The sequence below is a fragment of the Monodon monoceros genome, unplaced genomic scaffold (assembly GCF_005190385.1).
Source record: "Monodon monoceros isolate NGI ecotype Baffin Bay Population unplaced genomic scaffold, NGI_Narwhal_1 Super_Scaffold_21, whole genome shotgun sequence".
NCBI classification, from domain to species: Eukaryota; Metazoa; Chordata; class Mammalia; order Artiodactyla; family Monodontidae; genus Monodon; species Monodon monoceros.
The window spans coordinates 16811087-16822021 of NW_021703778.1; the positions used below are offsets into that span (position 1 = coordinate 16811087).

Consider the following 10935-nt stretch of genomic DNA (forward strand, 5'->3'; position numbering starts at 1 on the left):
CAGCTGCCCTTGAGACCAAAGGTCAGAGACTTAAAGTGGACAGGAGGTGGCCTCTTCCTAGGAAGCTGGAAACGTTTGCTCTGGTTCGGTTTATATGGGTATGCTCACTTTGTAAAATTGTATCAAATGTTACACTTACTTTGTATATTTTTCTAGATATAGATTATAATTTAATATATTTTTATATTTAGTATAGAAAAAAGAGAATTACTTTGGCAAAAAACACCCACTGTTTTCCATAAAACAAAGTCCTTGTTTGCTTTGGTCTAAGTGATGCTCTAAAACCCAAGTCTAGGACTAGGGGTATGCCCATGCCTCAGATACAAAAAAACTCACTAATCAGGATAGATAATACTTTAATGCAATTTAAAAAAAATAAAATTAATGCAAAAATCCATGCTGAACAAAGATCAAAACAAAAAATATAACTTAGGGAAACCAAAAATGGAACTTTTAGTCCCCAAATTCCCTATAACAACAAAGTTACCATTGTATAATTACATTTTCAGGAAAAATCAGATTTGAGGAGCTAAGGGAAGATTAATTTTCATTCAGTGAGTTTATATTCTATGAAAATAAATGGTGTTTCAAAGTTTATAACAGCTTAGGAAATTTTAAAAGTAGCATTAAAGACAATGTGTGATTTATTCCAACAAAATCCCTAGACTTGAGTATCGTCTCTACTTAATTACAGTTTTATGTGTCTAAACTTCATATGAAGTTACAAGAGTGAAACCTTCCTTTGATTGCATTGAATTAAGAAAAAGACACCAATTTATTGGTTACACAAAGAAAAGGCTACAAATCGTCATGCTAGAAAAGCATTTATGGGATGTTAGCCTTGCGTCTTGGTGAAATCCTACGAAACAGCCCTGACAAATCAGGCAGTGAAGTCAGGAAGTTGTCACTCAGAAGACCTCCCTTCTCCCCCATCACCACCACGTCTTTAGACTCTCTTTCTGGAGCTTCACATTCATTTTCCTAATGTTTTTAACCCAATGTCTGTGAAATTTTTATTGCTCCCCAGATGACATCTGATCTGAATGTAACCACACACCTCTTTGCTCAGCAGTATTTGTCACAAACCATTATAAATTATCATGCTGATAGTTTGCATTGCTGGGAAACCGGAAAAGCTCCATAAATTCTAACTACTGTATCAATGACATTCTTGTTTATTATGCAGATATAAAGTTTTATGAGAGTCAAGATGGCCGCTTTACCACCGAAGGAAACTCCAGTGGAGTAAAACCCAACCAGCTCAGTGTAAGTTCTGAAAACCATTTTCAACGCACCATGAACACTGCCTTCTGACCAACACTCTGCAGGTGGGTTTTTCTTTCTTTCCTGCTTTTAACTCTGCTTTGACACTTCACAAGCATGGAGGAGTTTGCTGGTGCAAAAGAGAGAAATCAGATTCCTCCTTTTCTTCTCCATTCAGAACATCCTATAGCCGCCTCTGGTATCAACATCACAATAAAACCAGGCACAGACTAGTTAGCTAGAAATCCCAGCCCAAGATTAGCCTGCAGACAGATGCTCTATGGCTCCATGGATTGACTGATTGATACCACACCTTGTTCAATGAAAGAATTCAGGGAGTTCTCATATTATGTTTTTGATGCTTATTTGTAATGAAACCTGATTCAGGGGTGGCATACACATAGATGGTTGAATTTTTAAAGCTACCAGGCACAACTTGGACATTCATTTTCCTTAAGGAAATATCCTCCCCCCCGCCCGCCCCCCCCCCACCCCCGACATCCACTGTAAAAACCTTTCTGTAAGGTTAGCACAGGTTAACTATGTACTGGGCCAGTCCTGGTACTCTTCACATGAAAATATGTGATTGTGTGCATTTCACTGTATGGTTAAAATTATGAGAGAATATTTTAATTTCATGATAAAGAAAACAATAAAATAGAAATAAAGGTATTTTTCCTACCAGAGCTTGGCTATTTAATTATTTATTTATTCCTACACTCTAATAAACAATTGTTTACTTGGGTCTCCAGGATGTTTTGCAATAAGCAAATTGTGAAGGAATCAATTTCTTGAGCGCTCCCATTATGAAAGCTGACTATTCGAATACGGACAGTTTCAAGAGAAATGCAGGATGTATTGTATGCGGATCATCCCCATTATTGGATTAACACATTTAGTTTGCTTAGTTTCCTATGTCCAAATGTTCTAACAATCACCAAGTTGTTAAAGATATCCTAAGAATGATAATAACGGCTTCTGAGGGGAGCTTCTAGCTTTTCAAAGGGCTTTCATATCCACTACCCTATTTTATCTTACTATAAAACGGGAACAGCAAGTACTTTTTACTGCTGTTAGACATATAATATAGCTGAGACAAGGAAAGACATTAAATATCTCAAATAAGACAAACGGCTTGTTCTTAACAGAAATGATAAGTAAAAGCTTCCCAGTTCTCTGAACGTGATGTGTCATCTCAAATACATTTTTGGAAGTAGCTTAATATAAACTAAAAAACCCCACAATCCACCAAACCCTCAAAATCTATACATTTGCACATCCAACATAAACTTTGGAAGTCTATGAATTTATTCCTACAGGAGTTTCTGGTGCTTTCCATTTTGCTAGGGAATTCTAACCCCCTGTAGACTTTAAAGCTGTGGATTCTTCTCACAACCAAAAGGAGATAATTGTGCCACACGTGTAGAATTTTCAGCTGCAACCTTCAACAATAACCAGGAGTCATGTGGACCAGTCAGGAAAGATAGTGATGGCAAATGTCTTAAGTTGGTCTTCCTATATCATTTTTGGAATTTTCATTGATAAAACAATCAGGTAGCACCACTTGGAAGCATGGCACAAAGATGTTTTCCAGGGCCATAATCTCCATTGACCATATCAAGCTAAAGGTATCAGTCTTCAAGACTGGGCAGGAGATGGCTCCTTCACAGAGAACAAATACTCACTTGCTACAATTAAAAAAGCACCTTATTCTGTAGCATTAAAAAACAAAAACAAAACTCACCATCATAATTACAGAAACAATCTTCTTGGCCTTGTCAGTTTCTTGCTGATATCACTTAAATGGTCCCTTACTCTGAGTTATAATTATCCCTTTTCTTATCATGTTTAAATAACAAAACTAACAAAAAAGTTTGCTCCCCCCATCCTACCATACTCTACCTCACATCATGATATGGCAGAGAATTATTTAATGCTTGCTGCGTGCCAGACACTTGTAAACACTTTACACACATTATCTCATTCAACTGGCTTCCCCTTCTTACACTCCTATGCAGTTGGGTGCTGGAGCTGGCTCACACCAGCTCACGAGAACCAGATGTACACAGTTCTTTGCAAGTCTGTGCACAGTGACATCACTGTAGTTTGAAACTGGCCATGGTAGGAATATTTACACTACAGAAATCGGCAAATATCACAGATCAGGACTTGACCTATCCCCTCCCTAGATCCAGTTGTTAACATTGACCAGCACACCACTGCTAATAACTATTCTGAATTCCTTAACTATTATATTACATATATACATGGTCAAAACTCTCAGATCAGGAATTAGTAAGCATGAGTTTACTGAAATCTAACAGCATCTTATTTTGAGGAATAACATTATTACTTGAGTGTGTTTTACCAGAGTTTCTTAAAAATATCTCCTATAGCAGTTTAAGTATTGGTAAAATGCAAAACATAAAACAAAATAAAATGAAATGGAAAACAAGTCTCCAATTTGTCTAGGTGACTGACATTGTAAAAACCACCATACAGAATACTGGCCAAAAAAAAAAAAGAATTCCCGTTTCCAAGAAGTTACTGGAACACTCTATTAATGTCAACCTTCACACAAGATTAAAAAGTCAATATAATGCCCTGAAGCACTTCTGAATCACAGAACAAAGATTCAATTGAAATTGGCATAATTTTACCTGCTGCAGTGTTCCACTGATTATTTGGAAATTGACCAACAGGACATGAATGTATGCTAGTTCTCCAGGCACCAGATGTTGAATTAACCAGATGACCTCATCTCCCTGACCATGAAAAACTAGTTTACCCCACCAAACCAACAGGTTATTGAGGACTTCTTGCATATTTTCATACTATTCTTTTCTTCTCTAAAAGGGTTATGTGTTGGCAAAGAAAATATTTTAAATAATGAAACTCATTTTAAAACTTGGGAAAACATATCAGTCTTTGAGAAACACTTTAGAAGTGAGATTTAAATAGATTACTTTCCTTTGCTAAAACTATATATCTAAACATCACTGAAGGTTGTTATTCAGGTTCAAGTCTCTGGAGAATACACCAGGTGCAGAGTGCCAGAACGGGATGACACAGATAAGACAGAGACAGGTGGTCTGCTGCATGGATGTCCAGTGAGAAAAGCAAATCTGGATCTGAGTGGACTGCCGCTTGCAATGTTCAAACATACTTTCCAACTGTGGAAAGCAAAACCTACACACAGTTCTTTCATACGAAGTGAGGAAATACAATTTAGACTGTCCCTCTAGTGAGAATGTTTTCATAATAATGAAACCTGGTATAAATTGATGCTTAGTAACTTAACCATAGCAGGAGATAGGAATGCTAAAGCACATGAACAAACATTATATTCATCGTGAATTAACAGTTCTTTTAGCATGTTCCATAAGAGATTTGCAGTCATTAATCTACTATAAAAATCCCTCATTAGACTTACCCTATAGTCCTCATTTTTTTTTTCAATGACAATTTGCTTTGGTCATGTCAAACTCAGTAAGATAAACACAGTTCTTAGATCACAAAACATGCCCCAGATTTGTTTAAAAGAAATACCCGACCTCACCGTCTACCAATGCACTACATGAGAGTGACCTACGATATTTAGCAAGAACTCAAGTGAGAGTTTGGGTTTCTAATTCTTCACCTTTCCAGGAAAAAAAGACACATATATACACATTTCTTAACAAAAGAGTTCCAAAACCAAAAGTGTTAACAGGAAAAAAGAGTATGAGAAATTACACATTTAAATATAATCTCCCTGGTTTAGGGAACTCAGAAATCACTTAACATAATTTAATTTCCATACCATTGACACATGATCTGGCCTAGATCAGAATCCCTCCTGGATCCATTTACATTCTAGGTGGTTCACAGATCTCCCCCCCATAGACACCTGCGCCCACTAGATGGTGCTGTGGCGCCCTGCTCAAACATTCTCACTTACTTGCAGTCTCTGTCTTCCAAATCGAAGTGAGGGTTGAAGTTAATCATAATTCTCTGATATGGGTCGGGAGCCTGAATCAGCCATTCACATTTTTCACTTGGGTGATAAGAATGAGGATAACCAGGAGATGTAAGGTACCCGGGGCTTTCAATTTTTATAGTATCTCCACATTTATCTGCAATAAAAATAATATTTTAGTAGACCTTTCCCTGACAACCAGTTAGGTATTTTAAATTTACATATAAATGACCGGTTATTAAACATTCCATAACTCTTTAAGGGGAGCTCCAAGAGGCGCTTGCAGGTCCTTCAGGTGGCGCCAATACCAACACGCCACGAAAGGACACTCTTTGATCTCAGGAAGTCGGTTCAGGAGAGCGGACTGAGATCTGATAGGACTCCACCCCCACCCCACACAAAGTTCCCTCCCAAGAAAAAGGTCTTCTAGCATTAAAAACATTAAGTCCCCTCAATGGATGTTAACATGGTCCCCAGGGAGCCTCTGCTAGACTTAATTATCCCCCCAGAAGTGTAATTGCATTAAGGAGCAAGTTCTAAGTGAAGGCGACTAAAAGATGCTATTTGACCCTTTGTGTTGCTTTTTGATGATAAGCCTGGTCTGTGTCATTGATCAGTGGGGATTGTCATCCAGGATTTCAACTGGCTTAAAGCCAGACCTTTTGTTGTTGTTGTTTTATCTGCCTGTAAACCTAAGTGATTTTGAGTTATCTCTGCTTTTGAGATCCAGATCATCAGAGAACAAAGTATATGTGGTGAAGCAGAAATACTTCTGCTCTACTGCTCCAAGTTGCTCAGTCTTGGAGACCAGATCAAAGTAACTGGGCAGAAAGAAAAATAAATAGCTACACAGCATTAATTCTAATTACCTACAAGTTGGAAAAAAGCTCCACCACAGGAAGGTCTGGGTATCACATATGATGAGCTACACTGTCACAGTTTAGGAAAGGTGAGCTAAAAGGTGAGCTAACAAGCTTTGAGCCCTCCTTCCAAAAAACCCAAAAGCCAAAGTGATTCACTGAGAGCCAAAGAAACCAGTCTCTGGGCTGCTTTATTGCTCAGTGTGGACCCTCACTGTCACTTTTAATGATGGATTTCATATTGGAGAGCCTCAGCCTGCAACGCTGCCACATTTACTGATGCTTAATTTCGAGCAATAAAAATTTGGTGCATAAACTATGTAAGAGGAACAGGTATGAAAGCAGTGAAATATATAAGCCTATCAATCACAAATTTTCAGTAATGGTATGTATAGATTTTAATATTGCATCTAATAGATTCCCTGTGGAAAGCGAATGGCATTCTTTGCTCTCAGCATGAATTTATAAATCTACAGAATTTTATTACAGGAAAGCCAGGTCAAATGGAAATGAAAGATGAAGTGCACATCAAAAATACATAAAGCTACATGCATTACAGAAATCATTTCCCATAAATTAAAAAGAAGATAATATAAGTTACATTGTTTTTCTCAATTGCTAGATGTTTTTGACTTTGTTTCTTAGACTGGGGGTAGCCTTATATGGGTTTCCTTTGCCTTGGCTTTTAGAAGCTTAAGGTTTGCCAAGAAGAAATGATGTTGTAACCGGAGTTCAGAATCTCAGCTAATGATCATGTTGGGCCCTGTTATGTGATTCTGCCGAGGCTCTTGCATTATTTTAAATGTGCAGAAAACTTGGAAAGCGACCCCATCTCATTAAGTCTCCTCCAGCTCTGTACAAACATCATGGCAGTGTCTGGCATCTGTTAGACGAGTGAAATAAAACAGCACTGCTTGTAGCCACTCGACAGAGTCACTTCAGAAGACATTTAGGTGGATTCAGTACCACACCAGAGCTCTTTAATCTGTGACTTCTGAGAAAGTGACAGTGTAATAAGATAATGCGGACTCCTAGACTCCCTGGCTCTGTTAAATCTCTCTAACAGTTGATTAAGAAAGAGCAGTTTCTAACGATTCTGGACCATTAGTCCTAAATAAGGTTAATGAATTAATTTAGCAGACCCTGGTACTTGGAGGAGGTGGACATGGCTGGAAGAGGTCTGTTGAGCTACAGAGGCATTAACTGGCTCTGGTCCCTGCAAGCACAGCAACATGGGTTTAACTAGTCAAGTCACCGATTGAAGCTCAGGGTCTCAGCCTTCCCCAGATTTCTGTGAAGAAAATTAAGAAGTATATATATTTCTCATGTATGTACATACACATACACCCCCACACACAGACATATGGAGCTCACAACCTAAAGTCTGAAAGCTATTTGCATTGGATTTCAAATCCATCCTATGAACACCACCACCGATTTAATCTCCAGAGTTGTGGAGGCAGAGGTTGGGTTACTGTAATTTCTAAAGTCTAACCACTTGAGCTCTTTCAATTGGAGTGAATGTTATTTCGTTCCCTGCCAGACTATAGAAAGATGCCATCATCCGAGGTTCATTAATAAATTGAACTCCACATTCACAATTGTGTGTGTGTGTGTTTTGCTTCCAAGTGTATCTTTTAGAACACTGCTTGGTAGCTGTTGGGGAAATCGATTGCTTCAATCACGAAACCTCCAGAAAGCATATTAGAAAGATTAACTTCCATCGTGAAGATGTGATTTACATTCCTCTCGGTATGAACTCCTCCACTTGTGGTCTCTTATTAAAACAATATACCACCGTAAGTAGCGGATGGTCTTTCCTTCTAATTACTCTGATTGAAATCTAAGCCAGACAAAAGTAAATATTTGATAATTAGTTAATAATAATTGCTGAAGACTTACTGTAAAGATAATGCCATCCCCTTTCTTCCACCTACTACTTTACAGTGTAAGTCAAACATGCCTACAACCAGATCCCATTTTAAAACACATTATTTAGGTTACAGGATACTGTTTATAACCCAGCACGGTCTTCCATTTACTTAACAGTGAGTGGTTTTAAAAGCTAAGTGGAAGCTGCAACTAGGTTGGGGATTTTCAGATATCCTGGTGCCTTACACTGTATATATCAGATTCCTTTATTGACACGATGTAACTTTCATTCATACTCCAGACAGATCAGGGCCATTTACAAAAGCGGAGGAGGGAGTTACATCCACCAGCAAACCGCTATCTCCTGCAGGCACCCACCAGAGGAAACAGTTCGGGGGAGCTGCTCGAGAACCAGGAAGTTCTCCTGGTAAAGTGTTCATTAACTTTCAACAGCCATCAGATTTTTGAAAGGGCGTCTCATCTAATTTGCCTTTGGGAGGAAACATTATTAAGATAATTGGTGTGCTGCTCTGGGAAGGTAAGCAGTTCTGCCTTGTAGCAGAGGTAGGAAAACCTCCACGGCCAAACAACCAACTTCGGGAGGGAGTCAGAGCACTTGAAATCTCCCTGCCCTACACCGACTGATCTTATTGCTTGATTTCTCCGCCTGGATAAAAGTTTCCTTCGCCCAGGAGGCGGCTCTCCGCGGCGGATCCCGGCAGCTGGGCGCGGGTCCGGGGTCCGGACGCGGGCAGCCTGGAGCCGGGTTCACCCCTGTGGCCGCGCGTCTCCGCCTGTCACTTACCGTTGCGAAAAGCGCCGGCCGCCGAGAGGACCAGGGCGAGCGCGGCGCACAGGAGCGGTAGCCCCCTCTCCATCCTCCCTTCGCTGGGTTCCCGGGCAGACGCGGGAGAACCGAACGTGCAGGGAAAACAGAGCACCGGGGCGATCTCAACAATCCGGAGCGCTTCCACTCCTCCCAGAGCTGTAAAATCCTCAGTCCGTCTTGGAGAAAGGAAAGCGGCGAGGCAATGCCGTGATCCGAGAGAAACCCTCCTCTTTTTGTGTCTCAAGTCGCCTGCATCCTGTCATTTAGCTCCGGTTTCCTCTCTCTTTTCCCACACTTGTTCCTCTTCCAGGAGCCACTGCCCGGGCCATGTCTCAGAAAAAAAAAAGGGGGGGTGGTGGTGGGAGGAGGAGAGACGTAGAGAAACGCACACCAACGCCAATTTCCAGAAAGAAAGAAAAAAAAAAATCCGGCTTGTTTCTGGACGCGTTGGAGCCGAGGAGCTGGCGCCCAGGGGAGGTCCGAGGTGTCTGCGCGAAGGAGAGGAGCAAGCAATGAAAAGATGAGCGGGAGACGGAGTTGTTTCACCAACTGCACCCCTGCTTCCCCCACCTCCTCCTCCCCTCCCCTTCTGGAGCCCTTCCCTCGCTTCCTCCCGCCCCTCTCCCCGCACGGGCTCGCCAGCAATTGCCTGACAGGAGACGGGGAGGAACAAGTTTCCCTCCGTGTGCGTTCCCCGTGCGTCTGTCCGTCTCTCCCGCAGGCCCTGTTGGGACCTTCCCGCGAAGGGAGGCGCCGGGGGTCCGCGCCTAGGGCGGGCTGGCGGGTGTGTCTGGGGGACTGGGCGTCGAGGTTGGTGGCAGCGCCAGGGTCGAGCTGGCCCACCTAGGCGTGCTTGCTCGGACCCCCGGGGGGTCCCAGCCCAGGATCTTGGGGATCCGCCGCCGAGGCGTGCGGGGCGCTCGGGAGGTAGCTGCTGCGGCTCCTAACTCCGGACGCCCGGGAGGTGCCCGGGGCGGCCGGGTAGTGACCTGGGGCAGGAGCAGCAGGGCGCCCCTGGACGCTGCGGGACAGGCCCGGAGGGGCTGAGGAAAGCGCGGCAGGGGTGGGGGACGCACCCCGGAGCCGGGCGAGGGTCGGCAGTGTCGCTGCCACGTAGAGCCGAGTCAGTAGATTGGCGCGGGCGAGGCTGTGCTGCGGCCCCACCCGGCCTCCCTGCCCGGTAAAGGGGCGCGCTGCTGGGCGCCTGGCGTGCTCGGGTGCCCGCCGCGCGCCGCGGGCTCCATTGTTACCCGAGATCTGGTGTCCTCTCCTCTGGGTCAGAGGGGACCCTGGAGGGTGGGAGCTGGTGTGCCTTCCAGCTAGGGGGCAGTCGTCGCCCGACCCCGCCCAGCATCCTGACTCGGAGCCCAGGTGCTCGGGGTTTGGAAATTAGGGGTCCAGTGCCCCGGGTTCCTGTGCAATCCGGGGGGAGGGGAACAGTGGCGGGGGCGGGGTTTGCTCCTGGCAGGGCTCTCACGGTACCAGTTCAGACCACAGGCCAAGGTCACGCCGGCCCTCCAGCTCCTCCCCCCCCCCTCCGCCTCCCACGGCGGCGCGTCCTCACTGTGGGCTGGATGCCCCCCAGTTCCATCCCCGAGGGCTTTCCGGGAACTGCTGCAGAAAGCCTCTGCGGATAGGAACAGCAAGGACATTTCAGGGAACAGACAGGTTTTGGCAGCGGATCAGGCCCTTGAGAGGGGTAAATGCCCGCGGACCCCCTCCGAAGGAGTTCGTGGGGAAGGTGAAAAGGTCAGACGCCTCCTGGGAACGGCGTTTCTGCACACACCCGAAAGCAGAGCCTTATTCCTACCTGGCGCAAAGAGCTGGCAAAAGAGATTTAGGAATGTTGGCAGGAAGACTCTGGTCAAAGGTTTTGGCGGAAGAACTAGGGGCGGGACGGGAGAGAAGAGGCCCAGGGCGCGCGGGCCCCGGGCGACGGCTCAGCGCTCGCGGGTGGCGGCTGGGCGCGGTGGCGCGCGCCGGTTGGGGTGCAGGCGAGCCCCGCGCGGTGCAAAGCTGCACCCCGGGCTCGCCCGCCCGCGCCCGGGAAGTCCCCGCCTCCAAGCTGGAGACCAGCACCCAGGGCGCCGCGAGTCGCCCTGCCCGAGAGCGCCTGTTCGCCCTCACTGGTTTCCTCCTTCTCGGCTATCCCA

General features: G+C 44.5%; 1 protein-coding gene across 7 annotated transcripts in view; it reads right to left on the minus strand.

Moving 5' to 3' along the window:
* Nucleotides 1-10636, minus strand: part of NRP1 (neuropilin 1) — a 138791-nt gene extending 128155 nt beyond the window's left edge. For 5 of the 7 annotated variants that reach the window (XM_029236902.1, XM_029236901.1, XM_029236900.1 and 2 more), the window contains exons 1-2: nucleotides 8759-9335; nucleotides 5204-5378 (exon numbers count right to left, since the gene is read on the minus strand). In XM_029236902.1, the coding sequence (XP_029092735.1) occupies nucleotides 5204-5378; nucleotides 8759-8831 (248 nt within the window). In that variant the 5' untranslated portion in view covers nucleotides 8832-9335. Of the gene's footprint in view, nucleotides 1-5203; nucleotides 5379-8758; nucleotides 9336-10032; nucleotides 10154-10592 lie in introns of those variants that run through there. The other 2 variants (XM_029236899.1, XM_029236898.1) reach the window with 2 other exon arrangements.
* Nucleotides 10637-10935: the final 299 nt, after the last annotated feature.